Source organism: Equus asinus, chromosome 13 (genome assembly GCF_041296235.1).
Source record: "Equus asinus isolate D_3611 breed Donkey chromosome 13, EquAss-T2T_v2, whole genome shotgun sequence".
NCBI lineage: Eukaryota > Metazoa > Chordata > Mammalia > Perissodactyla > Equidae > Equus > Equus asinus.
The window spans coordinates 18,235,763-18,261,576 of record NC_091802.1 but is presented as its reverse complement, the minus strand read 5'-3'; the positions used below and the strand labels follow the sequence as shown (position 1 = coordinate 18,261,576).

Here is a 25,814-nt window from a genome sequence, read left to right as displayed (position 1 = left end):
AGAAACTGAAGAAGACTCAAATCAACGGAAAGATATTCTGTGCTCATGGATTGGAAGAATTAATATTGTCAAAAGTTCATACTACCCAAAGCAATGTACAGATTCAATGTAATCCCTGTCAAAATTCCAATGGCATTTTCCACAGAAATAGAACAAACATTCCTAAAATCTGTATGGAACCATGAAAGATCTTGAATAGCCAAAGCAATCTTGAGAAAGAAGAACAAAGCTGGAGACATCACTCCCCTGGCATCAAACTACATTACAAAGACACAGTAAACAAAACAGTATGGTAATGGCATAGAAACAGACATATAGATCAAGGGAGCAGAATACAAAGCACAGAAATCAACCCACACATATATGGTCAATTAACGTATGACAAAGGAGTCAAGAATATACAGTGGGATGGGGCCGACCTGTGGCCGAGTGACTAAGTTTGTGCTCTCGGCTTCCAGGGCCCAGAGTTTCCCTGGCTGGGATCCTGGGCACGGACCTAGCACTGCTCATCAAGCCATGCTGAGGCGGTGTCCCATATAGCAGAGCCAGAATGACCTACAACCAGAATATACAACTATGTACTGGGGGGCTTTGGGGAGAAGAAGAAGAAAAAAGAAGATTGGCAGCAGATGTTAGCTCGGGGCCAATCTTTAAAAAGAATGGGAAAATGACCATCTCCTCAGCAAACGGTGTTGGGAAAACTGGACAGCCGCTTGCAAAAGAATGAAACTAGACCACTATCTTACATCATACGCAAAAATTAACTCAAAATGGGTTAAAGACTTGAAAGTAAGACTTGAAACCACAAAACTCGTAGAAGAAAATATAGGCAGTAAGCTCCTTGACATTGGTCTTAGCGATGATTTTTGGGGATCTGACTCCAAAAGCAAAGGCAAAAAGCAAAAATGAACAAGTGGAACTACATCAAACTAAAAAGCTTCTGCACAGCAAAGGAAACTATCAACACAATGAAAAGGCAACCTACGGGAGAAAATATTTGCAGATCATACACCTGATAAGAGGTTAATATACAAAATATGTAAAGAATTCATATAACTCCATAGCAAAAAAAAAAAGCGCCTCTAACTCAGAAGGGAAATTACATTTGAGAGAAGGTGACGGAAACAGGACGTTGGGTCTGAGGATGACTTTCTTCTCAGTCAAGTAGGCCCCTGCCGAGATGGGATAAACCGAGCTGAGAGCGCAGAGAGCGGATATATACACCAGTGACAGACGTTCAAGGAGTGTCAGGCGCTAAAGCTGAAGTTTTCAGCCTCGCTCCTCCACAGCTGTAAAATGACGGCTCGCCCGCCAGGGGGCGGTGTCTGCGGAAGCTCACGTATCCCATCGGCCCTGGCGCCCGGGCGGAAGAAGGTTCAGAGGTGATTCTGTGGCTCGCCTCGTCTCGGCTCTCCTATCCCCACTGACGTTGGGCAACAAAGATGGCGGCAGGAACCAGCAATTACTGGGAAGGTGAGGGCGAGGCCTCGGGTGGATCTGGTCAAGGGGCGAGGGCCTGAGTGAGGACGGGGCTTGAGGGAGGCAGCGGAGGCAAGAGCCAGGCCTCCGGAGCGGGGGGCTGAGGGGCCGGGCCGCTCTAGAGGGAGCCCGGGCCTGGGGGCCGAGGAGCCCGGACGGTCCGGGGCAGGGGGCTGGCCTGAGAGGCAGCGGGACCTGGGGCAGGGCTGGGGCAGAGGGGCTGAGCGGGCACCGAGGGGAAGAGGGGCCTGAGTGGCCGGGGGAGAACTGGGTTGAGGGGGTAGCGGAACGCGGACGAAGTGGCTTGGGCTGAGAACTCTGCGAGGAAGCCAGTGTTGAGCGAGAAGATCCGAGCCCGGGCGAGTGGGGGGAGCAGCGCCTGAGAGTTGAGGTCACTGTCGGACTACTGGGCAGGAAAAGCGAAAGGAGGAACTTGTCAGTCCGGTCCACCGAGGCGAATTGCATGAGTGGAATGTCTCTGACTGGGTCCCCTTGGCAGCTTCAGGCTGCGACTTCGAGGATTGGGTGTCGAGTCGGCTTTTGAAGGCAGAGGAAACTTTGCCTTCTGCTCTGGCCATCGGTTTTGTTAAAGAGAGAAAGTTGGGAGAACCAGTGTGGATTGTAATTATTGCATTTGCTGTAGCTCTTCTACCAAAAAACTGTCTTGTGATTTGGCGAGTCCGTTTGTTTAACTCCTGAAAATAATGGTCCGATAAATTGGACTCGCGTAAAACTCATTCCTGGGCCTTGATGATGAACAAAGATCAGAGAAGGCTCACCTTTCCCTTTCAGTTGTCTGTTTCCTTTACTGCTCCATGGAAACTGCTCTCCAAATCCCTTTCCCCTATTAACCTATTTCCTATTGCTACGCCCTGAAGCCTCTGGACACCCATCACAAATAACAATATTGTCACTATCAGACACTTGGTCTAAGAAACTTAATTCTAAGTTCATCCATACTTGCCTCTTAGACTTCTCAAAATACTTTTACTTGATGTTTTCTGTTAGAAAGTCAGTTACTAGTTACAGAAAAGCGTGCTTACAGTTTGAACATGTATTGAAGTGCCTATTTGAAATGTGTGTACTAGCTAGAAAATATTTTTAAATTATGTAAACTATGTAGAAGTGGCTATTGGTAACTTTAATACTCGTCGTTAGGCTATGGTTTTTTGAAACACCATGCTATAGTAATTATAGAAGCTTATTACTGACAACCTAGTCTGTGCCAGGTGCTTTAAACGCATGATTACTAATACATAGAAAAACCCCCCGAAGGTAGGGGTTTAAAAAACAAAAAGCCGAGGTTCGTAGATTGTCAGTAAATCAGAGCCAGTTCTCAGAATCTCAGAACTTTAGGCTGAGCTGAGATTCTGAGATAGGGTCTCTGGACAAATGTTCTTCACTGTGTTAGTCTGCTTTCTGCTTTTGGTTCTTGATAAGTATGTTGAAATAACGTTTTGCATTCGTTATTCCAGACAGATGCGATCCTTACATCATTCCTACATCATTCCTTCCTATATTTCAGCCCGTTTATTTGCACCTTGCTTCACCATGAACGAGAGTACTCACATCTAGATGTGGGTTTCTGGACTGTGGCTTCTCTCACTCAACCACTTAGATGCCAAACTACCATACCAGTTTCTCTGCTTGCTTGTTTACTTCTGTTCTTTTAAAACTTATCCTCTTATTTCTGTCATACTTGTTTGACCTTGTTAGTAGCATGTTGTTTATTGTTAGTTTCAGCCTCTCCAAATTTCTTTCGGTAAACTCATTGAAAGACAATATTTTTGTCTTTTTGTATGATTATTTATTTTTTCTTTATGCTCAATCACTAAGTCATTCTACTATTAAGAATTTCATAAGCCTGGGGCCAGCCCTGTGGCCAAGTGGTTAGGTTTGTGCTCTCAGCTGTGGCGGTCCAGGGTTTCGCTGGTTCGGATCCTGGGCGCGGATGTGGCACCACTCATCAAGCCACGCAGAGGTGGCGTCCCAAATGCCACAAGTAGAAAGACTCACAACTAAGTATACACAGCAATGTACCAGGGGGGTGGGGAAGGGGGGACTTTGGGGAGAAAAAGGAAAAAAATAAAATCTTTAAAAAAAAAGAATTTCTTAAGCCTAATGAAGCTTTGGGACGTAAAGAGGTAGGAAAATCTCTGACAAAAGCAGTGATGGTTTCTTTTTCATAAAGATAGCTGGTAAATTAATATAATGCTGATCATAAACCATATTCAGTTCCTTTGTGATCTGTATTCTCTTCTGCTTTCCTCTAAATTATGAAATTTTAGATACTGCCATAGAAATAATTTCATGGATGTTAGGACATTTGTTGTCTAGCCGTTTTGTGGATGAAGCTGAAATTTTGTGTCTCCCACTGTCTCTCCCCTTCTTATCCCATCTGAAGTTTAAATAAGTGACAGTTTGCTTTCCTGGATGAGTCTTTGGTTTCCTCCTTATAACACTTTTCTTTTTTTTAAAGATTTTATTTTTCTTTTGTTCTCCCCAAAGCCCCCTGGTACATAGTTGTATATTTTAGTTGTGGGTCCTTCTGGTTGTGCTGTGTGGGACGCCACCTCAGCATGGCTTGATGAGCAGTGCCATGTCTGCGCCCAGGATCTGTGAAACCCTGGGCCACTGAAGCAGAGCGCGAGAACCTAACCACTCGGCCACGGGGCCGGCCCCTAGAACACTTTTCTTTATGACAGGATCTAGATCAATATGTAATCATTTGCATTGTTTGTTTTCTTCAAAGTAGTTTTATGATTTTCATGTCTGCTGTTGGACTTTTTGCATCTAATTTGCTTTTGTAATTTTATTAAAGATCTGAGGAAACAGGCTCGACAGCTGGAAAATGAACTTGATCTGAAACTGGTTTCCTTCAGTAAACTATGTACGAGTTACAGTCACAGCAGTGCCCGAGATGGAAGACGCGACAGGTATAGGTACTACCAGATTCTCTCTCTTACGTCTTAAAGTATATAATGTTTTTAAAGCATTAAAAGCTTAACTGAAATACATAACTCTAACTTGGTCATTTGGTGAATTTTTGGTGTTTTATTTTGTTATTGATTGTTTTATTTTTTAGTGATTTATAAAAATTCTCCTTAATTCTTGAAACTAGCATTTCTTTGGGATCCTTTGACAAGGATTGTGACAGTGTTAGGAGGAAAATGCTAAGGCTTAAGAATGAGTTTGTATCAGAAATAAGAGTTTCTAGTTCAGCCTTTGTAAGGAAATGTGGTTAATTTGCCCCCATTGTATTTCCTATAGCTTCTAATTGCTAAACAGATCTGGGGAATTACCTAAGTGCAAGGTATGCATACTACTCTTCTGGTGTTTTAGGATGGATCTAATGTAGTATGTATCCCCCCTGTTAATCCTCTTAGCTGTTTTTAATTTTACTTCTTTTTTGAGAATCTGGTATACAACTATATTGAACATATGGAAAATACATTCTCATCTTTGAATCTTATGCTCCCTTTAGGCCATCCACTTGTTTCAAAAAATTTTAGAAAATATGACAGACCCCCACATGCCTGTCTCCCACTTTAAGAAATAATCATTACCAGTTCAGTTGAAGCCCTGGATGGCACTCCATTTTCTCCCTCCCCATAATCTCTATATGTTTTTACTACGTATGTTTGTGTTCCTAAACAACTCATAGTAGGAGCTATAGTTATTTTGCAACTGTTTTTTTGTTTAACATTATCTTTGAGATTCAGCTATGGATACATTTAACTATGCTGTGTTCATTTGCTACGTATAGTATTACATTGTATGATTTTATCACAATTTATTCTGTAGTTGGACATTGTTTCTAATTTTTGCTAATTAATAATAATTTTAATAACTGACACAGAGTGTTCATTATGTGTCAGGTACTGTTTTAAGAGCTTTATATAAAGGCTACTGGGAACTTTTTTTTTCTTTTCTGGGGAGGAAGATTTGCTCTGAGCTAACATCCTTTGCCAGTCTTCCTCTTTTTTTTTTTTGGCTTGAGGAAGGTTAGTCCTGAGCTAACTTCTGTGCCAATCTTCCTCTATTTTTTATGTGGGTCACTGCCACAACATGGCTTGACAAGTGTTGTAAGTCCGCACCCAGGATCTGAACCAGTCAACCCAGGCTGCCAAAGCTGAGCGTGCTGGACTTAATGGCTATGCCATGGGACTGGCCCCAGCTGGAAACATTTTCACCTATAAATTGTTTCTGTATACCTAACAGTGGAATTGCTGGTAGTAGAGTTGTTAGTTGTTATCCTCTCTTTATTTTACATACTTTTTTGAAGATTGGTGGTAGATAGCATATTTTTTCAGCTGATAATAATAAAAACGACAAAAACTGGTCTTGGATTTGAACCTAGGTTTTTCTATCTCCAGAACCCTTATCACTAGCCAAAGTATTGCTTCTTTTTCAATAAGGGCACTTTATTAAAGAATTAAAATTAAAGATAGCAGGGTCAACATATTAACTTTAGGACCTAAAAGTAAGCTATTGGCATGCCACATAGCTTTGAGTGCAGTGCATTTTTTTCGCGTGTGCCTTTACTTAGCAAGTAAAGAGAATAACGAATGTTCTTTTCTATGAGTAAACTTATTTTATCACATTGGAAAGCATTTTTCCTGAATTTAAGTCTCCCACTTGGCTATGCCAGTGAGTATATAATTTTAAAACTGCTAATTGTTAAGAGATGCAGTTAGATGATGCTTTTTTTATGTTCTCTGTGCTTCGTGCACTTAATACTTTTGTGATTCCTTTAAGGGAAAAACTATCTTGAAAACATTGCATAAGAAATTCTACAACTAATTGGGACTGACTTTATAGAATTATTTCAGCCTAACTGTTCCTTTCAATAAGAAACCTAAAGCCAAGAAGATCCAGATCCAGTGTGCATTCCAAAGTGTTTTGTTTCTTGCCCGGGTTGAAAGCATGTCATGATGAATAAACTCAATGATGAGAGGATTTTTCTTCCAGGAATAGTTTTTTTTTTTTTTTTAACTCCATGTATTTTGAGAACTTCATATAGTCTGTGAATCATCACACACCTATAGAATGAATTAAATTTAACTGAATCTTAGTATTGTGGAGAATGAGTTTTTGGCCATTTTCCTGGACTCATATACTCTCCTGAGAATGGAGAATGTAGAAATTGCCTCCTCATTCATTCTACTCGTATTTAATGAGCATCTGCCATGTGCCAGGCGCCATTTTAGGTGCTAGGCATGTATCTGAGAATAAGACATAGACAGTTTCCCTCCTCATGGAGTTTACATTTGTTGGCCCATTGTTCTTTTTCATATATCTTGGAGGGAAGGATCTTAGGGTAGGGAGGTATTAGTAGGATATAGAGCATTTTTGCCTGGGCACATCCCAAGAGACAACAGCAGAACCTTGGGTTCACTCTGACACGTACTAAAGAGCTAGCTATTTTGATATCTGTTTTAAGGCAAACACATTGAAATAGTTCGAGAAGAAATAAAAATCTGGACCTAGTTAAACATTTTAAAATAAAAATTCTCCATTTTAGCTACTTTTTGGCTATTTCACTGCTTGTTACTATTGGTGTGGAGGTGTATATGAGAAGAGAAATAGTAGTAGCTAAGGCACTTTTTGATGTTAAACTGATGATTTAGTTTTTTAATTTGCCACACCCAAGCACTGTCACCGGGCAGGACAAAGTCTTCAGTGAGACTGGAGACATAGTCATTGCTTGAGCATTTATCTGTATCAGTATTATTAAGATCTGTATTGAGCTGCTCATGTATGGACCACTTAGAAAGCTAATGAAAGTTAGTGGTTGACTTAAGAGTCAAAAGAAACTTTCAGGATGTGCAGTTTTAGAATTTGAATCTGTCAAACATAAATTTCACTTGTAAAAAGTTAGATTTGTGACTCACTTTTCAGGTTTAAGACATTTCAACACGTTTTTACAAAACAGTGGAAACAAATGGACAATATAAATGGAAATGTAGAGTGTTGGTACTAAAATTTCTCTGCTGGACATTGCTGTCTATGTTAGACTTGAAGCCAGTTCTTGCTTATTTAATAACTAGTTATCCAGTCTGTAGATTATTTAAATCTCAATTTTGTTTCTTCTTGGTAAGAGTCAAAGAAAGAAGAGAGAACTTAATTTAAGGTCTAAGGGACCATAATTGTTTTGGGGTAAAAATTTAAAAGATTATTCCTCACAAATCTCATAACAAAATTCATAGTACATTTTATGGTTCCTCTTATATGCTGTACTGCATACTTCCATGGCTTTATTTCACATGATTTGTTCTTTTAGATTCAGCATTTAATTGGGCACTGCTGTAGCTTAAGTTACTTTCATTTGGGACAGTAAACAAGCATTTGGAATTGCTTTACATTATTAAGATTAGATGTATTAAAGCTTGGGAAAATCTTACACTCAATCATATTTTATACTGAATTTAATATTTAGGACATGTATGATCTTTATAGGAAAACTGCTATAAAAATTATAGCTTCTTAAGAAACGGATCTCAGGGGTTCCATTTGACCTCTTTAAGAATAATTACCTTATTATTTTAAGTATTTTTTAAAGGATTAGGTTTAAGTAATAGATTCTTTTTATTTGAACTTCTCTTTAGCTCTGACACAACACCTCTTTTAAATGGATCAAGCCAAGACAGAATGTTTGAAACAATGGCAATTGAAATTGAGCAGCTTTTGGCAAGGGTAAGCACTTTCTGTTAAATAACTCTTTTTGCTAATAACTGTATACTTGTTATGATACTAGATTATATTAATACAGACCTGTTTATTGAAATCACCCTTTCATTCAAGATGTGTGCCTCCCTAGGCACTTGAATTTTGATGACAGCCATTCCAGATCCTGTGGATGTTATTTTTGCCTTTATGGATTATTTGGGGGAAATACTGACCTTGCCTACTGTCTACTTGTTGTTTTTTTTGTTTGTTTTTTGCTGTTATCCAAAAGGACATACAGGCAGATAATTGACTTTTAACTCCTTATAGTGCTTTCTAAAATATTTTTATTGGTTTTCATTTTCTTTCTTCTTCTTTTTAGCTCACAGGAGTAAATGATAAAATGGCAGAATATACCAACAGTGCGGGTGTCCCCTCCTTGAATGCAGCACTGATGCATACATTACAGCGACATAGAGACATATTGCAGGTAATATATTGGGCTTGAGATTTTTGTTATCATAGAAGTCTCTTTCTTTTTAATCCCTGTATAGAATGTATATACATGTATTTAAGAGAGCAAAGGGAAAAATCTTCTGAGGATAAATGCCGTGCTATAGAAATTTGTCTTGTTTTGCTTTCTTTCCTTTGGTGTTATGAAATTCTGAAAATGTCTACTAGCTCTTGCTTTTGCCTGGTAGAATTGAATAATATTTGTCAGTAGATAAATATACTTCTACCGTGAGAGACCTCATAGCTAACTGTAATGGTGAAATAGCCATTGGTCATGTATAGGCGATAATACGGTGGTTTCAAGTATACTTTTGTCAGGCTTTGAAGATAACATGGAAGAGGAGTAATTTGCTGTATATTTAGTATATTATTTGAGAAAATATTAAAAGTGTACCAATAAAATGAAATAAGCTCTTAAAGATTTACATATGGGGGTGTTAAAAATATAGTAGTACAACTAGAAAGACAAATATTTTTAATATTGAAAAAATTCAGCAACCATTTCTAATTTTCAAAACTCTTGTCGAAAATAGGAATAGAAGGATACTTTATTTATCTGATGTAAAAATGTGTATATCAGATTAAAAGCTAGCATCATGCTTAAAAATAAAGCACTAAAAGCACTTCCATTGAAGAAAAAAACAAGACAAGGGTATCCACAATCACCACAGATGTTTAATATTGTTTTGGAAGTTCTTGGTGGAGCAATTAGGCAGTGAAAAGAAACAAGATATAAATTTTGGAAAGGAAGAGACAAAATTTGTATTATGTGGCAGTGATAAGATTATATATCCAATACAATAAGAAAACTAACTCCCACAAAAGTAGAAACAAATTCAGTAAGATGGTGGATTACAAAATTAATATATAAGGGCAAGTAGTTTTCCTACATACAAACAATAACCTGTTAGGAAATACAGTGGAAGAAACTATAAAACCCTTATGTATAAATGTAATAAGAATGTATATAGGGAGCTGGCCCAGTGGCCAAATGTTTAAGTTCATGCACTCTGCTTCAGTGGCCCAGGGTTTCACTGGTTCGGATCCTGGGCGCGGACCTAGCACTGCTCATCAAGCCGTGCTGAGGCGGCGTCCCACATAGCAGAACTAGAAGGACCTACAACTAGAATATACAGGCTTTGGGGAGAAGAAAAAATAAAAGAATGTATAGGACTCGTATATATAAAACTCTACTGAGAAACATAAAAGATTTACTCTGCTTTTGGGTGGGAAGACACCTCTCTAAATCAACCTGTGAATTGATTGCTATCCCAATGGAAATAACAGGGTTTTTGTTTGTTTCTTTGTTTCATTTTTTTTTTAGTTGGTAAAATGACACCAAAGTTCAAGAATAACTAAGAAAAAATATGTGAAAATGAAGATAGGTAGTAAAGGATGCCTAGTTCTACCAGATATTAAAACCTGTTAAGAATCTAGGATAATTAAGATAGTTTGATTCTAGAGAAAAAGTAGACCAATAGAACAGAATGGAGTTCATATATAGAACAAATATGCATAGAAATTTAGTTTCTGATAAAGGTAGTATTTTAAATCAGTGGGAAGAAGAGGGATTATAAAGTAAATAGAGCTGTAACAATCGGCTAATTATTGGGGGAAAAAAACAAACCTCAATGTCTATCTCATTCTTCCCATCCAGAGTAAATTCCAAATGGATTAAAGATTTACATATAGAAAAAGAAATCATAAAAGTTCAGAATAAATCATGATGAAATTATATACTTTAGGTATTGAAGGACTTTGTATGCAAGATCTAATACCAGGAGCTATAACAAATGACTAATTTTTTTAATATACAAAGAAATAATAGAAATAAGAAAAAGGCAACCTAATAGGAAAATGGGCAAAGGATGTGAACTTGTTGTTTACAGAAAATCACTGGCCAAAACCATAAAAAGATGTTCAGCCACATTCCCAAATAAAATTAGACAAATCAAAATGCGACATGATTTTTCATCTGTCAGATTAGCAAATATTGAAACGTTTGTGACCTGTTATTGGCAAAAGTGTAGAAAAGTGGGCACTCATCCATTTGCTGGGAACATGAATTGATGCAGTCTTTATAGAAGGCAGCTTAGTGCTATCAAAATCTAAATGTGAGATTCTTTGATCCAGGTATTCTGCTAGGCATTTACTCTAAATACACTTTGAAAAGAAAGAGTTCAATAAAATATGTATAAAAGAATGTTTCTTGCAGCATTTTTTACCAGAAAAAAATGAAAGCAACTAAAATATTTATCAGTAGGGAATTTATTAAATTATAATAGACTCATAAGATAGAATTCTATATAGTTATTAAAAGAATATAGATTTCTATTTGCTAATATGAAAAGATTACTTGATATTTTATGAACTTGAAAAATTGAGGTGTACAGCAGAATACGGTATGATTTCTTTAGCATAAATGAAAGAAATAATAGATAAGCTTGTATATACAAAAGCATTTCGTGAAAAAAAATGATGATAATGTTATGAACTATGGAGCGGGACGGTTCTTTTATTCCTTTTGGTGCTCTTTTAGTGTTCTCCCTATATTCATGTATTACTTTTTTTTTTTTATTTTTTTAAGATTTTATTTTTCCTTTTTCTCCTCAAAGCCCCCTGGTACATATTGCATATTTTTAGTTGTAGTTCCCTCCAGTTGTGACAGGTCGGATGCCGCCTCAGCGTGGCTTGATGAGCGGTGCCATGTCCGCACCCAGGATCCAAACAGGCAAAGCCCTGGGCCGCCACAGCGGAGTGCATGAATTTAATCACTCGGCCATGGGGCCAGCCCCTTATTTTTGTTTTTAAAGTGTCAATATGGGCTCACTGGAAGATGGGATTATGATTTTCATCTTCTTTATATATACTTCTCTGAATTAAAAAAGTAATGAATATTCCTTAATATCTTAAAAATATGATAATAGAAAAAGAAAGGAAAATATTTAAAGATTATTTTGTTTACAGTTCTCTTGGTTCTGTTCTTCCTTTGGTTGATTTAGGAATTAAATTTCTTTGGGAATTCCAAAAGGATGAAATTTGAAAATAAGCCCCATTGGGTACACTAATGAGTAGAAAGAGCTGCTCAATTTTATCCTAGGATATTTGAAGTCATTTTATCTTAGAGTTATTTTTTTCTTCACAATTCTGCCCCGTACTAGAACATTGAAGAAGAATGATTTAGTGGCACCATTACCCTAGCACCAAATTGTTGTCATTTGAAAGCAGTTGGTTACTCTTCAGGAAAATGATTATAGTGTTGTTTTTATTTCTTGGCAATTTTATTTCTTAAATAGCAGTTTTTTGGCAGAAATTTCTAAAAGGATGACAATGAATAACTGCCTCAATGAGATAAAAATATATAATTATGTTGTGACTGGATGTTGATTTATTGCAGGATTATACACATGAATTCCATAAAACCAAAGCAAACTTCATGGCAATACGGGAAAGGGAGAATCTCTTGGGATCAGTACGAAAAGACATTGAGTAAGTTACCTTTTATATTATTTTGTTGGGTATTTGTTCAGATTTGGATTTAGAGTATATCCATGATTAACAGCAAATTGAGTAACAGAACCAGGATTTAGATTTCCAGCTTTCTCATTCCCATTTCACTATTTTTAAACATTGCTGCTACAGTATGGTCCTAATCTACTTTGCTGGTTTCATTTCCAACTTTCCCTAGTTTTATCACTGACTCCTGCCAACCTTGACTTTCCTGTCTTAATTCAAAGTCCAGCTTAGATGATATCTTCATGAGTTTTTCTCTGATCTCCTACCACCCACCTTAAGAATTATAACATTACCGATGATTGAAGCTCTCCGTGTTTCCCTTCCTGATTACCACCTATCCCCTACCCTCTCCCTTGCCCCCAAAATTATGTATTCAGGTAGCTATCAAAGTAGCCTTTACTTCCCTTGAATCAGAAATAACTGTTTTTTCCAGATTTTATACAAACTCATAGCCTTAGGCCAAATTATTTGAGGACTCCCAACATTTTCATGCTGATCTCAATCCATAATTTTAAAGATTTGTCCTTTTATTCCATACCTTTACCTCACCTTCAATAATATATTCTAGCATTTCATACACATTTTTGAAATTTTTTTCACAACTGAACATGACTGATAAGGTGAAATCCGTTGGGCAGCTAATTAAAGCTGCAGACTTTCCCACTTTTGGACCATCTGTTGATGCTGGTCGTTGTCTCACTTGTGATAAGTTTATGATACTTGTGTTTCATAAGTTAACTATGATACTTATGTTTCATAAACTGTTATATACATTACCATGTCATAAACTGATATATATCCTGTGTACTCTGAGGAACATTTTCATGGGCCTCCTTTATTTTATTGTAACAGTAAGACAGCTTTGCAGCAGAAATAATTTAATATTCATTGCATTCAAAATTTTTGTTCAAAACTGCAACCCAGGACTATCCAGCCACCAAAGGTCATTTCCTCCTCTGGAAATTATCTTGGAAAATAAATTTTTGTTGTTTGTCTCTGTTTTATTTGTGTTTAGTCGTATGTCCTTTGTTTAACATATAGGAGTAAAAAAATAAACATTTTTGCCATAATTAGAAATTTTCTAATATTTTTAGTTCTCAGGAACTTGTAAGTCTTTTGTTTAATTGCTGTACAGTCTATTTATATATGTCTTAAGGAATGCATTGAGAACCAGTTTAGGGGACGGCCTTTAATGTGCAGGCATTTAGCTCCCCCACAGTTTGTGGGAAACATTAGCATACAGCCCACTGTGATAACTCGCTTTCTGAAAGATGATCATAAAAGAAACTTATTCATCCATTCATTAAATTATTTCTTGATTACCAGCCATGAATAAGACTGTGTCAGTCACAGTAGAGGGTAGAAATGAAAGGACCAACTTGACGTTCTAGGGCGTTATAATCTACGTGCTAAAGAGGAGTAAGGCACATACTCAAATTAATGTAATACGAGGCAGAATATGATTAGTGAGATGATATGTAGTAGTAATAACTGATGTTTTGAAGTTTTTTTTTTTAAGATTGGTTCCTGAGCTAACAACATGTTGCCAATCTTTTTTTTTTCTTTCTCCCTAAAGCCCCCTAGTACATAGTAGTATATTTTAAAGGTTTTATTTTTTTTTCCTTTTTCCCCCAAAGCCACCCGGTACATAGTTGTATATTCTTAGTTGTGGCTCCTTCTAGTTATGGCATGTGGGATGCCGCCTCAGCATGGCTTGATGAGCGGTGCCATGTCCTTGCCCAGGATCCAAACCAGCAAAACCCTGGGCCACTGCAGCGGAGCGTGAGAACTTAACCGCTCGACCCACGGGGCTAGCCCCCTACAGTGGTATATTTTAGTTGTAGGTCCTTCTAGTTGTGCTATGTGGGCTCCTGCCTCAGCATGGCTTGGTGAGCGCGATGCTAGGTCCGCGCCCAAGATCTGAACCGGTGAAACCCTAGGCCGCCAAAGCAGAGCACGTGAACTTAACCACTTGGCCGTGGGGCCAGCCCCGATGTTTTAAACGTTTTTGTAATTACACGCCACCTTTCCATATATTATCTCTTTTTGACTTCATATCTTTTGGTATAGATAGAAATCATTAGTCCTGTTTTATGAAACTAGGTAGTAGGAGACTTGTCGAAGGGTAACTGGCTAATGAATGATGGAGTATGGATTTAAATGCAAATCATCAGTCTTCCAAGTCCAGTGTGTTCTTGATTATATCTTGCTGCTTTTTCTGGTGCTTTCTTTCCCACTGTGCTTTGCACATTAGCACTGCCTCTCAGCCATTTCGTAGTTCATTTTTAGCAGCATGACCCTCTTTTATCTTATTGCAGTATATGTGCAGTTACTTGAATTTTTTATTTTGTTCTTGATACTTTATTGTAAGTAACAACAGAAGCATGAAAGTGTTGATAGAAACGATAAAAAGCATTTTCTTTTAAATTTTAATGCACTTAAGACCAAGATAGAAATTCTTAAGTATGCCGAAATTGGCAGATCTTTAGCTTCATTGTAGTGCTCCTTAGGCTTCAGTTGATGGACTACATGTACTATTGTGAAGGAAAACATTCTGTTTCAGTAGCTTCCCCACCCCATGTGCTGTGTAGTAATCAGTCCAAAGTTTTACTGCCGCTTGAAGAAAATAAAGATAGAGGAGATAATAAAGAAAGGAAAAGTAACTAACGTTTTTGTTTGTTTAAGAATGTTAGATTATTTTAGTGAAAAATAATAACCTCTTAGGCCTACATGAGAGAGGCATTCATATTTATTTATAACAGGTGTCATTTTTAGAAGGAGATGAAAAGGATTATACACTTTAATTGTTCATTCAAAACTATGTCGTATCTGGCAAAAATGTTCATAAGTTTTCTCTGTTTTGTTCTAGGTCATATAAAAGTGGGTCTGGAGTAAACAACAGAAGAACTGAACTATTTTTGAAAGAACATGACCATCTTCGAAAGTAGGTATTGTTGAATGTATGCACACTATGTAGTTTTCCATACTTATTAATTCATATACTTATGTAAGTGCTTTATCAATGCGAATTCATTTAATTCTTCTAAAGACGCTATTTGGTAGAAATGGAATTGCAGCTGTTCCAATCATAATTAGCAAAGATATTACGCTGTTGAAAATCCGAAGTCTGCATTCACAATTAATTGTAACCTGTCTTTTATTGCCTTAACGTTTCTTTTCCTTAGCAAGTCTATTGTTCTAATACTTTTGTCCACTACTGTAGTTATTAGTAATAATAATAGTAATAATAGTGATAATGACTTATGTTTGAATGGCCTGATACCAACTGACGTATGTCAAGAAGCTTTATAAAGGGTACTTGGCCATACATCAAATCCAAAGAAAAGCAGCTTCCCAAGATTTCAGAAGAAAACGCCTAAAAACTTGGATGAGCTATATTTTAAAACAAGTCACCATAGTCGATCCCTGCTTCATCTATTTTTGCTTTGAAATGTACTGGTTTCTGTAATTATTTTCTCTGTATTTTGTTGTAGAAGTGAAGGATCAGAAAATTACTCACCTCTGTGAGCTCAGCCTCTAAGCTCTTGAGCAGCTAGTATCCATGATAGTTAAATGTTGTGAATTATGCTGGTATTTGCTACTGAATGTCATAAATTAGTCATGTCCATCTGTGCTTAATGTACTGTTCAATTTATTTTTCTTTAAAGATCACCACTTTAAATATAAGCTGTTGAATTTAGAACATGGAATGATCAAGACTTTTTTAGAAGTCTGAGTACTTCTAGTGTCGGAAATAGCTTTTAGCCTTCTTTCTTAATCTGTTGAATATTATTGATGGGCACAAGGGGGCAGTCTTTCCCAGAGTATGTTTAGTTTGTGGTTATTCATGGCTTTGGTAGTTCTGTTTGTGTTTGATAAAGACTACCATAAAAGAATTTTGCGTTACATCCAAAACTATGTTAATATATTCTTGAGATACAGAATAATTTAGGAGGTAAGATAACTCAAGTAGCATAGAATAAACATTAGATTGCATCACTGTTTTTATATTACTTCAAAAAGAAATTAAACAGTTAGAAATGCAGTAGTTTACTCTGTAAAGAATGATTTTGGTGCTGAAAAGAGTCTACCAGAGAAATTACATAAATTAATATCCTATATTATTTCAGAACACATCGTTTACTATAAATTTTATATAAAAATTTGCAGTTTTGGGATTATTTTAGTAATTCAAAGAAAACCCTTAAGGAGTTTAATACTGTCCATTTATAGAAAAAAATACAACAATTTAGAGGCACACAGCTTAAGTAATTTGTTTAGGGTTATAAAAATGATGAGAGGATTGGCAATCAAAAGGTATTTTCCATTTTTGTTTCTGAGACAAATATATACTTTAGTATATATATATGATGTATGGTATATGATATACTTTATGCAAATTCCTTTGAACATTCTTGTGAAGAAGTTTGTATGTGCTCATTCTATACAGAGAGAAAGTGAAGCAGGATAAAATTTAAAGTAGAATGGAATATGAGCTTCTGATGAATTAGGGAAATTGTTGAGACTAAAAGCGAGGGCTTCGTCATTGCTGTCAATATTAGAACACAGATCTTCCAAATGCATTTTTGAAAAAATCAATCTTATGTATAAGTTACAAATACCTGTTAAGTAATAAGATAATATAAAATTATGGACAAATGTGTGTACAAAATAATATGAAAAACTTTCTCTGTTTTTTCAGTGTTATTTCTGTATTTAATTTGCCAAGTGCTTTAAGGAAGAATTGGCAAGATTTTTTTTGGAATAACTTTTTTTAATACAAAAGCTATGAGTATTCTTTGTAGTACTTATTTTAGAAAGTAGTAATAATTCAACAACACAAAAACTCAACTTAAATCACTCATTAGTACAGATTCTGTAACTATTTTTTTACTCAGTAATTGAGCCTTTTCCCATGTTATTTGATAATTTTTTGTTTTTAAGTAGTTCTTTTAATTTTTAATAGTGTATGTATTCCATAATGCAGATAAACTGTAATTCATGTAACCATTTCCCTAATGTTCACCTTTTAAATTATTTCCAGTTTTTACTGTTACACATATTGAAGTCTTTGCATGTATCCGTAATTATTTCCTTATGATAAACTCCTAAAATTGGAATTGTAGGATTAAAGAATATGTTCATTTTTAAGGCTTTTGGTATATTGTCAAATTTCCCGCTAAAGATTTGCTAGTTGAGAGTTCTGTTAGTAGCATATATAAAAACTCCCCAATGCCCCTACTAACACTGCTATTTTTATTTTTGATTCATGCCGTAAAGATACGCAAAAATTCTCAGGCATTAGTTTTTTTTTTCTATAAGGAATACATTTTCATTAGAGAAAATGTAGGTTAAACAGCCAAACAAAAGAAGCATAAAGAAGTAATAGTTAAATTAACCTATGAGTGATATGGACAACAAGGGATTAAATATTTTATCAAGCCCATTTGTAATTAATTGGCCAGATTTGCTGCTAGGGTACGTTTTATTTTGATCTTTCATGGATAAAGGATTTTTTAATGCTCAATAACTCAGATAACGAGTTTGATTTTGTGCTATAAGGTTGGACTTTTTATGGCTAGAAGCATTTCTTAGTTGATTCTTCATAAAATACTGTTTTTTCATGTTAATATAAATTACTACAACTTATTTCTAAAGTACATATTTTTGCTTTGAAAAAAGAGTAAAACAGTTTTTATAAACGAATGCCAAACTAAAAAAAAAAAATGACTTTGTAATGAATTGTTTTTACCAGCTCCCCTTAATACTCTTTTTGTCTAAAAATTAATGTCGTTAGCTTATAACAGTTTATCTTATGGAAGACAGTAATTTCTCTTCCTGTGTGGTGGATAAGGTAGCTTTCATTTTTGACTTGTCTTTCCCTGAGTCTGTCTCAGTATGTCAGTCAGAAGAAAATGCTGACTTTGAGTTGTGTCGAGGTTGTAGCTATTTGTTTTTCACTGGACTGTAGATAGATTCCTATGAGCTCTTTGGTTGCTGTTTGGATTAATTTTTCTTCCTTTATATAACTATTCTCTTTCATTGCTCCCTTATATTTTCCTTTTTGGAAGAAGTATCTGAGTTAGTTTTGTATGTTAAAGTTCTTTTTTTCCCCCTTCAAGAACTTTTGCTTTTATGACCTTGTCTATCTATATATTTTTAAAGGATGTAGAGCTGATTGTATTATTGCTGTTTTTATAGATGGGAAGTTAAGAAATAGAGAGTAGACAGACTGAATTACCTGAAGCCTTAAGATGCTATGATTTGCTCAAAGTCATACAGTCAGTATCAGACCAAGCATTTGTGCTTTTTCCCTAGCAGCATTTTGAATAAAAGCATATCTTCCATATTTACCTTAATGAAGCTGACAGATTTCAGAGATTTTCAGCAGTGGTGAGAAAGTTGGATTAGGAGATAAGTGTATGCAAATAGAAAGAGTTTAGCCTCTTCCCGGCCTTCTTTAGTGTCAGTGGTCCTCTCCTCCCGGTGAAAATTAGCCACCTTTTATCGGGGCTGCCAGCTTCGTCTTCTCATCTGTAATTATACCACCTCAGAAATCTTCAACTCTGACGTCTCACTATGTCCAACACACTTTATCCTTCCAAGCTTGTCTACAGCCTCACTAGCTTGTCTCTTATGTTTTCCTTCTTATAGCCTCTCCTCCTACCGTAGCTAGCCTAGATCTCATGGTTGATTAACTGAAATACTTCCAGTATTTGGCCTTTCCTGTGTTTCTGCTGTACCCCTAGAAAATGCCAACCCAATCCACAGTCTACTGTTCTTCTATGTCTGAAGGCTAGACAAAAAGCACACCACGTACAGATTAACCCTGTTTTAAATTCACTATTTCCAGCCTCATCTGAGTATTCAGCATTGCTCGATACCTTTTGCTTGCTTAACTGTGTTTAGTTCTCTCTCTCATTCTCTACCAAAACTTTCTCTTTTCTCTTCTGACTCTCCTGTCCCTTCACCTAAAACACAGATTCTTACCTCCTACTTCTTAGAAATTTTTAACTTTTTGCTCTTTCCTACAAATTTACCTGCTGAAGTATCCTTCTTTACGCCTTTCCTAGAGTTTTTAGAGAATGTCGTATTTTTCCTAGAAAGGTCAATACGTCCATCTGGCTTTTATCTCTATCCTTATCTGCTACATCAAATATTCTACTCTTCAGTCATCCTATATACTGGCTTTGTCTCTCTAATTTATAAGTACTCTTTTCTATCTTTGTGTCAGTACTCATTTCCTCCTTAGCCTATTCACTTCTTCCCTCTCAACTCTACTGAACATGTTGTCATTAGGGACATCAGTGGCCCCTCAATGTCACATCTGATAGACGTTTCTCATTCTTCAAATTGTTTGACTGCTCTACATCATTTGATACTGTTAATCTCTTCCTTCCTTGAAAACCTAGGCTACTGTAACTGAAATTTGCTAGTTCTCCACTTACTTTTCTTAACTACTTTTTCTTTGTTTCCTTCCTGAGTGCCTCCAGATGCAGCCTCAGAATCCTTTACATACAGTGCTTTAGACAGAAATTAGTTGGAATTAGTCCACAAGATGAAACTTATTTGCCATCTACCCTCTCATCTTAGTCCAATTATTTGTCTTTGACACACATCATAGCAACGCTTCCTCCTCTCCAGAGATGGCAACTAAAAAGAAGACCTGGCAAGGAGAAATTGTACTTTTTCATTCACAAATTTATAGGAAAGCAATTGGTGAGATTATTTTATTGCCAAGAATAATACAACTAATGCAAGAGTTGAAGAAAGAGGGACAAATTTTGAGATTATATAGCACCAGCTAAGAAGTTAAGCTGAGGAATTTCATCTATACTATGTTTGTTTTCATGGAAGTACTCTGATTTGTGGGCATGTCACAAAGTGGCCCAACTGGATTTGCAGACTGGAAATATTAAGCATATCAGCTTAAAAATCTATAACATTTTAAAAATACCATTGGCAGTGTCTCAAAGTGGTTGAGATATTTAAAATATTACCATAATTTATCAGTTCCTAAATATAATTCAACTTAATTGCATCACATCATAAGAACATATAAATAATTGACTTCTTGGTTTCTAGAGTTAAAACAATTTTTAAAGTTTTTTCCTCTCATTAATTTGCCACTTTTGTCTTGCCTAAGATATCTTAACGGATTTATTCCTTGAGTTGGTACAATGGATAGGGCGTATACTTTGAAGCCAGACAGAACTGAGTTCAAATCCTGATGTGAACTATGTGTTTTGGGGCAAGATCTTAAACCCTCTGACTCTCTACTGTCTTTTAAATGGGAAAAATCAGCCTTATTTTGCAGAGTGTTGCAATGATTAGAGATGAAGTATATGAAGTTTACCCTAGTACATTGCCTGACACATAGTAGACCAATTCTCTACATCGAGCCATTCTTGCCCATAGCGGCATTAGAGTGGAAAAGTAGACTAGTATACTAGAATTGTGTACCTGGAGCGAGGTAGCATAGGCCCCAGCCCTCTGGGGCCCATCAATGTCAAAATGGCGTGTGGGAATAGATGAATGTCAGCTAACCCTGATCATCTGTTAAAACTCAGAGTGTGTTTTTAAATTATTCTCTTCATTTATTACTCATTAGATTTTTATTAGTAGAGTGACTGGTTTATTTATTCATAACCTTCATTATTTTTAGATGGGAGTTCTCAAATTCCAGTTGTATTCCATCTGTTTCTTTGCATTTATTGAATGCATATAAATTGTTTGTATCAGTTTTGATTGTTTTAACAAGCATTTGTTGAGCATCTATTGACATGGAAAGCATTGTACTAGGTGTTATAGATAGAGAAGAGAAGAGAACATAGTGTCATTCTGCCCTGTCTTCAATGAGCTCAGCTAGAGTGGGAGTAGGGGCAGAACAGAAATGTTAACAGGTAATTACAGTTCGAAGTAATATATACTTTAATATATGTAGAGGTTTGTGCATACTACTATAGGATCACATTAAAAGGAGTGATTAACTCTGCTAAAGCTTCTGAATGGGCTTTATAGAAGTAAAACATTTGATTTGAGTCTTGAAGGATGAGTAGATGTTTACCAAAGAGAGATGGAAAAATTGGGGGTACAGGTGAGACTTGAACCTTACGAAATACTTTTCTTTTTGTTTTTAAAATTTTTTTACCTGTATCATTCCTGATAAATATCAATATGGATATATTAGAAATGTTACTCATTTATTGCCTACCTGCAGATCCTCTCCCAGATTACAGGCCTTACTCATGGCCCTGAAAAGGCAGCCCCGTATAAAGCAAGAGAAAGTAATGGAGGGGTGAACTGAAAGGTTATATGGTATTAGTCTAAGGCTGCCCTTTTTTCCCACAAATATACAAGGTATAATTTACTTTTAATAAAAATGTACCCATTTTAAGTTTATAGTTCAGTGAGTTTTAACAAATGTATACACTTTTAACTGCTCACCACAGTCAAGATATAGAACATTTTCTATTACCCCAAAAAAGTTTTATGTTTCTTTGTAGTCAGTTTCTGTTCCCCAGTCCCAGGCAGCTGCTTACTTGCTTTCTGTCACTATAGATTAGTTATACCTTTTCCAGAATTTCGTATAAATGAATTCATACAATATATACTTCTTTCATTTAGCATAATGTTACTAAGATTCATCTGTTTTTTGTATCAGTAGTTGATTCCTTTCTGTAACTTAATAATTTCCATTGTATGATATACCTCAATATATGGATTTGTTTATCCTTTTACCCACTGATGGATATTTGGGTTTAGTTTTGGGCTATTACAAGTAAAACTGCTGTGAACATTAGACAAAATTTTCTGTGGTCAAAATTTTGTGTGTTTTTCATTTATCTTGAGTAAATACCTAGGAATTGTATTGTTGGGTTGTTTGGTTGGTGTAAGTGTACGTTTCACTTTATAGGAAACTGTCAAACTGTTTTCCAAAGTGATTGTACTATTTTTGCATTCCCGTCAGTACCATATTGAGAGTTTCATTTGCTTTAAGTCCTTGTCAACATTTGATATTGTCAGTCCTTCTATTTTAGCCCTTCTAATAGATGTGTAATGGTATCTCATTGCGGTTTTAATTTGCCTTTCTCTGATGACTATGATAAGCATCCTTTCAAGCGCTTACTGGCCATTTCTATATCTTCTTTAGTGAAGAGTCTGTTCAAATCTTTTGCCCATTTTTTAATTGGGCTGTTTGTCTTCTTACTGTTGAGTTGTAAGAGTTCTTTCTAGACTATTATTCAAGTCCTTTGTCAAATAGAGGTTTTGCAAATATTTTTCTTGAGCCTGTGACTTGCCTTTTCATTTTCATAATGGTGACTTTCAAAATAGCAGAGGCTTTACATTTTGATGAAGTCCAGTTGATCAGTTTTTTCTTTATGGTTCATTTATTTTCAGCCTAAGGAATCTTGACCTATTCTAAGGTTGCAAATATTTTATCCTTTGTTTTCTTCCAGAAGTTTTAATGGTTTTAGCATTTTGACTTCATTTTTGTGTATGGTGTGAGTTAAGGGTCAAGATTCATTTGTTTACCATGGATATCCTGTTGTTTCAGCACCATTTTTGAAGACTCCTTTCCCCCATTGAATTATGTTGGCACCTTTTGTTGAGACTTAATTGACCATATGTCAGTTGGTTTATTTCTGAACTCTCTTTTGTTCCATTGACGCATATAGGTCCATCCTTAGCTTACTGGGTTTTTTTTGGGGGGTGCGGGGTTTGCTGAGGAATAGTCACCCTGAGCTAACATCTGTTGCCCATCTTCCTCTTTTTGTTTGAGGAAGATTTGCCCTGAGCTAACATCTGTGCCAATCTTCCTCTATTTTGTTTGTGGGTCACTACCACAGCATTGCCATTGACCAGTGGTGTAGGTCTGCACCCGGGATCTGAACCCGGGCCGCCAAACTTAACCACTAGACCACCGGGGCTGGCCCAATAGCTTACTGTTTTGATTACTATAGCTTTATAGTAAGTCTTAAAATGAGGTTATGCAAGTCTTGTAACTTTGTTCTGTATTTTCAGAATTGTTTGGCTCTTCTGGGTCCTTTGCATTTCCATATAAATTTTACAATCAGATTGTAAAAAAACCACTGGGATTTTAAATGAGATCACACTGAATCTATAAAACAATTTGGGGAGAATTGCCGTCTTAACAGTAGCAAATCTTCCAATCCAGGAACATGGTATGTTTTTCCATTTATTTAGGTCTCAGTTAATTTCTTCTAGCCTTTTATGGTTTTCAACATACAGGTCATACACAAATTATGTTAAATTTATCTTTAAATATTTCCTGTTTTGGGATATGATTGTAAATGGAATTTTAAATTTTCAAACAATTTTTTCTGAAACAGAAATATAATTGATTATTATGTATAACCTTTCATCCTATGACCTTGCTAAGTTTGCTTAGTAGTAATTGCTTCTTGGTAAATCCTTTGAGATTTTCTGTGTACACAAGTATGTTATCTAAGAGTATAGTTTTATTTCTTCCTTTCCAATCTGCATTCCTTTTATTCCCTTCCTCCCTTATTGCACTAGGTACGACCTCCAATACAATGCTGAATAGGAGTGGTTAGTACAAATATTCTTGCCTTGTTTTGTATTTTAGGGAGAAACATTTATCCTTTGATGGTAACAGAGTGTTTTTACATGCCCTTCATCAGGTTGAGGAATAACCTTTCTCTTTCTCTTTTGCTGAGAGTAGTTTTTTTGTTGGTTGGGTTTTTTAGCTTTTTATTTTGAAATAATTTTAGACTTACAGAAAAATTACAAAAATAGTACAGAGAATTCTCATATACCCTTCACCCAGCTTTCTTTATGTTAATGTCTTACATAACCTTAGTACAGTTATCAAAATCAGCAAATCAACATCAGTACAATAATATCAACCAAACTACAGACTTTATTCACCAATTTTTCTACTAATGTTCTTTTTATGTTCCAAGATCCAATTCAGGATTCTATATTGTGTTTCTTTGTCATGTCTCCTTAGTTTCCAGCAATTTGTGTTAAAATTACCTAATCTTAATTTGTCATGAGAAAACATCAGACAAACCCAAGTGGAGGGACGGTCTACAAAAATAACTGACTGATACTCCAAAATGTTATCATCCTGACCTTATGCGATTTTGGCAAGAATACCATACAGTTATGTTGGGCCCTTCTTGGAGCATCATATCAGGGTATATATCATGTCAATATGTCTCATTATTAATAATGTTAACCTAGATTGCTTAAAGTGGTGTCTACCAGGTGTCTCCACTGTAAAATTACTGTATTTTCCATTGTAATTAATAAATATAGGGGAAGATGCTTTGAGACTACGCAAATACCCTGTTTCTCCTCAAACTTTTCCCACTAATTTTAGCATCCATTAGTGAATCTTACTTCGCCAATTATTCCTGTGGTGTTTGCTTGCTGGTGATTTTCTATTTCCATCAGTCCTTGTGTGTTTATTAATTGGAATTCTGTAAGGAGGAGCTGCCCCTTCTCCACCATTTATTTTATTTATTTATCAGTGTAGACTCATAGATACTTATTTTATATTGTGGGTCATAATCCAGCATTATCATTATTTTGTTGTTCAGATTGTTCCATCTTTGGCCTTTGAGAGCTCCTTCAGGTTAGCTTCTGTCCTTTGATGTGCCCCATCCTTTTCTGAGCACTTCCTTTACAATCTCACACTGCAAATTGTTCATGCTTCATCATGTATTTTCCCTGCCTCACCTCTGGAATCAACCACTTCTCCAAGCAGCCTTGGTTCCTTGTATTGGAGAGTGGTTCAGAAACTAAGATCTGAGTGCGAAGTGTGCTTATTCTCTGTGAGGTGTTATTGCTTCTGGGCTCTCTCTTGCTACAAGTTTTTATTATGAATGAGATTGAATTTTTGCCTTTTTTGCGCGTATTAAGGTGATCAGGTTTTTTCCTTTATTGCTAGAATATGATGAATTACATTGATTATTTTCAAACATTAAACCAATCTTGATTCCTAAAATAAACCCCACTTTATCATGATATATTTATTTTCCTTTTGGTATATGCTGGATTTATTTTGTTAAGGATTTTTGCATTATGCTTGTGAAAAATATCTTTAGTTTTCTTGAGATGTCTTTGATTTTAGTGTAAGGATAATGTTGGCCCCATTAAATGAGTTGGGAAATGTCTCCTTTTCTATTTGCTGAAAGAGTTTGTACAGGCTTGGTGTTATTTCTTCCTTAAATGTTTGATAGAATTTACCAGTGAATCCATCTCAGGTTGGAGTTTTCTTTGTGGCAAGATTTTTAAATTACAAAGTCAGTTTCTTTTGGAGATAGAAGATTATGGCTCTGTTTGGATTTATATCCTTGGGGTTGGGGGGAGGGTGGGGTTGGGGTGGGGGTGATGGGTTATTGTGATTGGCTCAGCCTGTCACAAATTCATCTTTGTGGCCAGTGGACTTGGAAAGTCTGTTATCAGAAGAAGAGAATGTGGTATATACAGGGCTCCAGGGAAGTTACCAGCCAACTTAGTCACTTCAGTTGCGTTTACTACAATCTCTTCTATACTCCAAGCCATAAATATAGAAATAATATGGTTAAGCAAAATCTTTTTTTGTAGTGGTATTTATTGAAGTAGACTTTTACTTTAATATTTGGTTC

General features: G+C 36.0%; 1 protein-coding gene across 4 annotated transcripts in view; it reads left to right on the top strand.

The window, feature by feature from the left end:
* The first annotated feature begins 1,351 nt into the window (after positions 1-1,351).
* GOSR1 (golgi SNAP receptor complex member 1) overlaps positions 1,352-25,814 on the top strand; it is a 51,917-nt gene continuing 27,454 nt past the window's right edge. For 2 of the 4 annotated variants that reach the window (XM_014827003.3, XM_070482627.1), the window contains exons 1-6: positions 1,352-1,473; positions 4,301-4,415; positions 8,088-8,175; positions 8,528-8,635; positions 12,056-12,147; positions 15,044-15,118. In XM_014827003.3, coding sequence (XP_014682489.1) covers positions 1,443-1,473; positions 4,301-4,415; positions 8,088-8,175; positions 8,528-8,635; positions 12,056-12,147; positions 15,044-15,118 — 509 coding nt within the window. In that variant the 5' untranslated portion in view covers positions 1,352-1,442. Of the gene's footprint in view, positions 1,474-4,300; positions 4,422-8,087; positions 8,176-8,527; positions 8,636-12,055; positions 12,148-15,043; positions 15,119-25,814 lie in introns of all 4 variants that reach the window. The other 2 variants (XM_014827002.3, XM_070482626.1) reach the window with 1 other exon arrangement.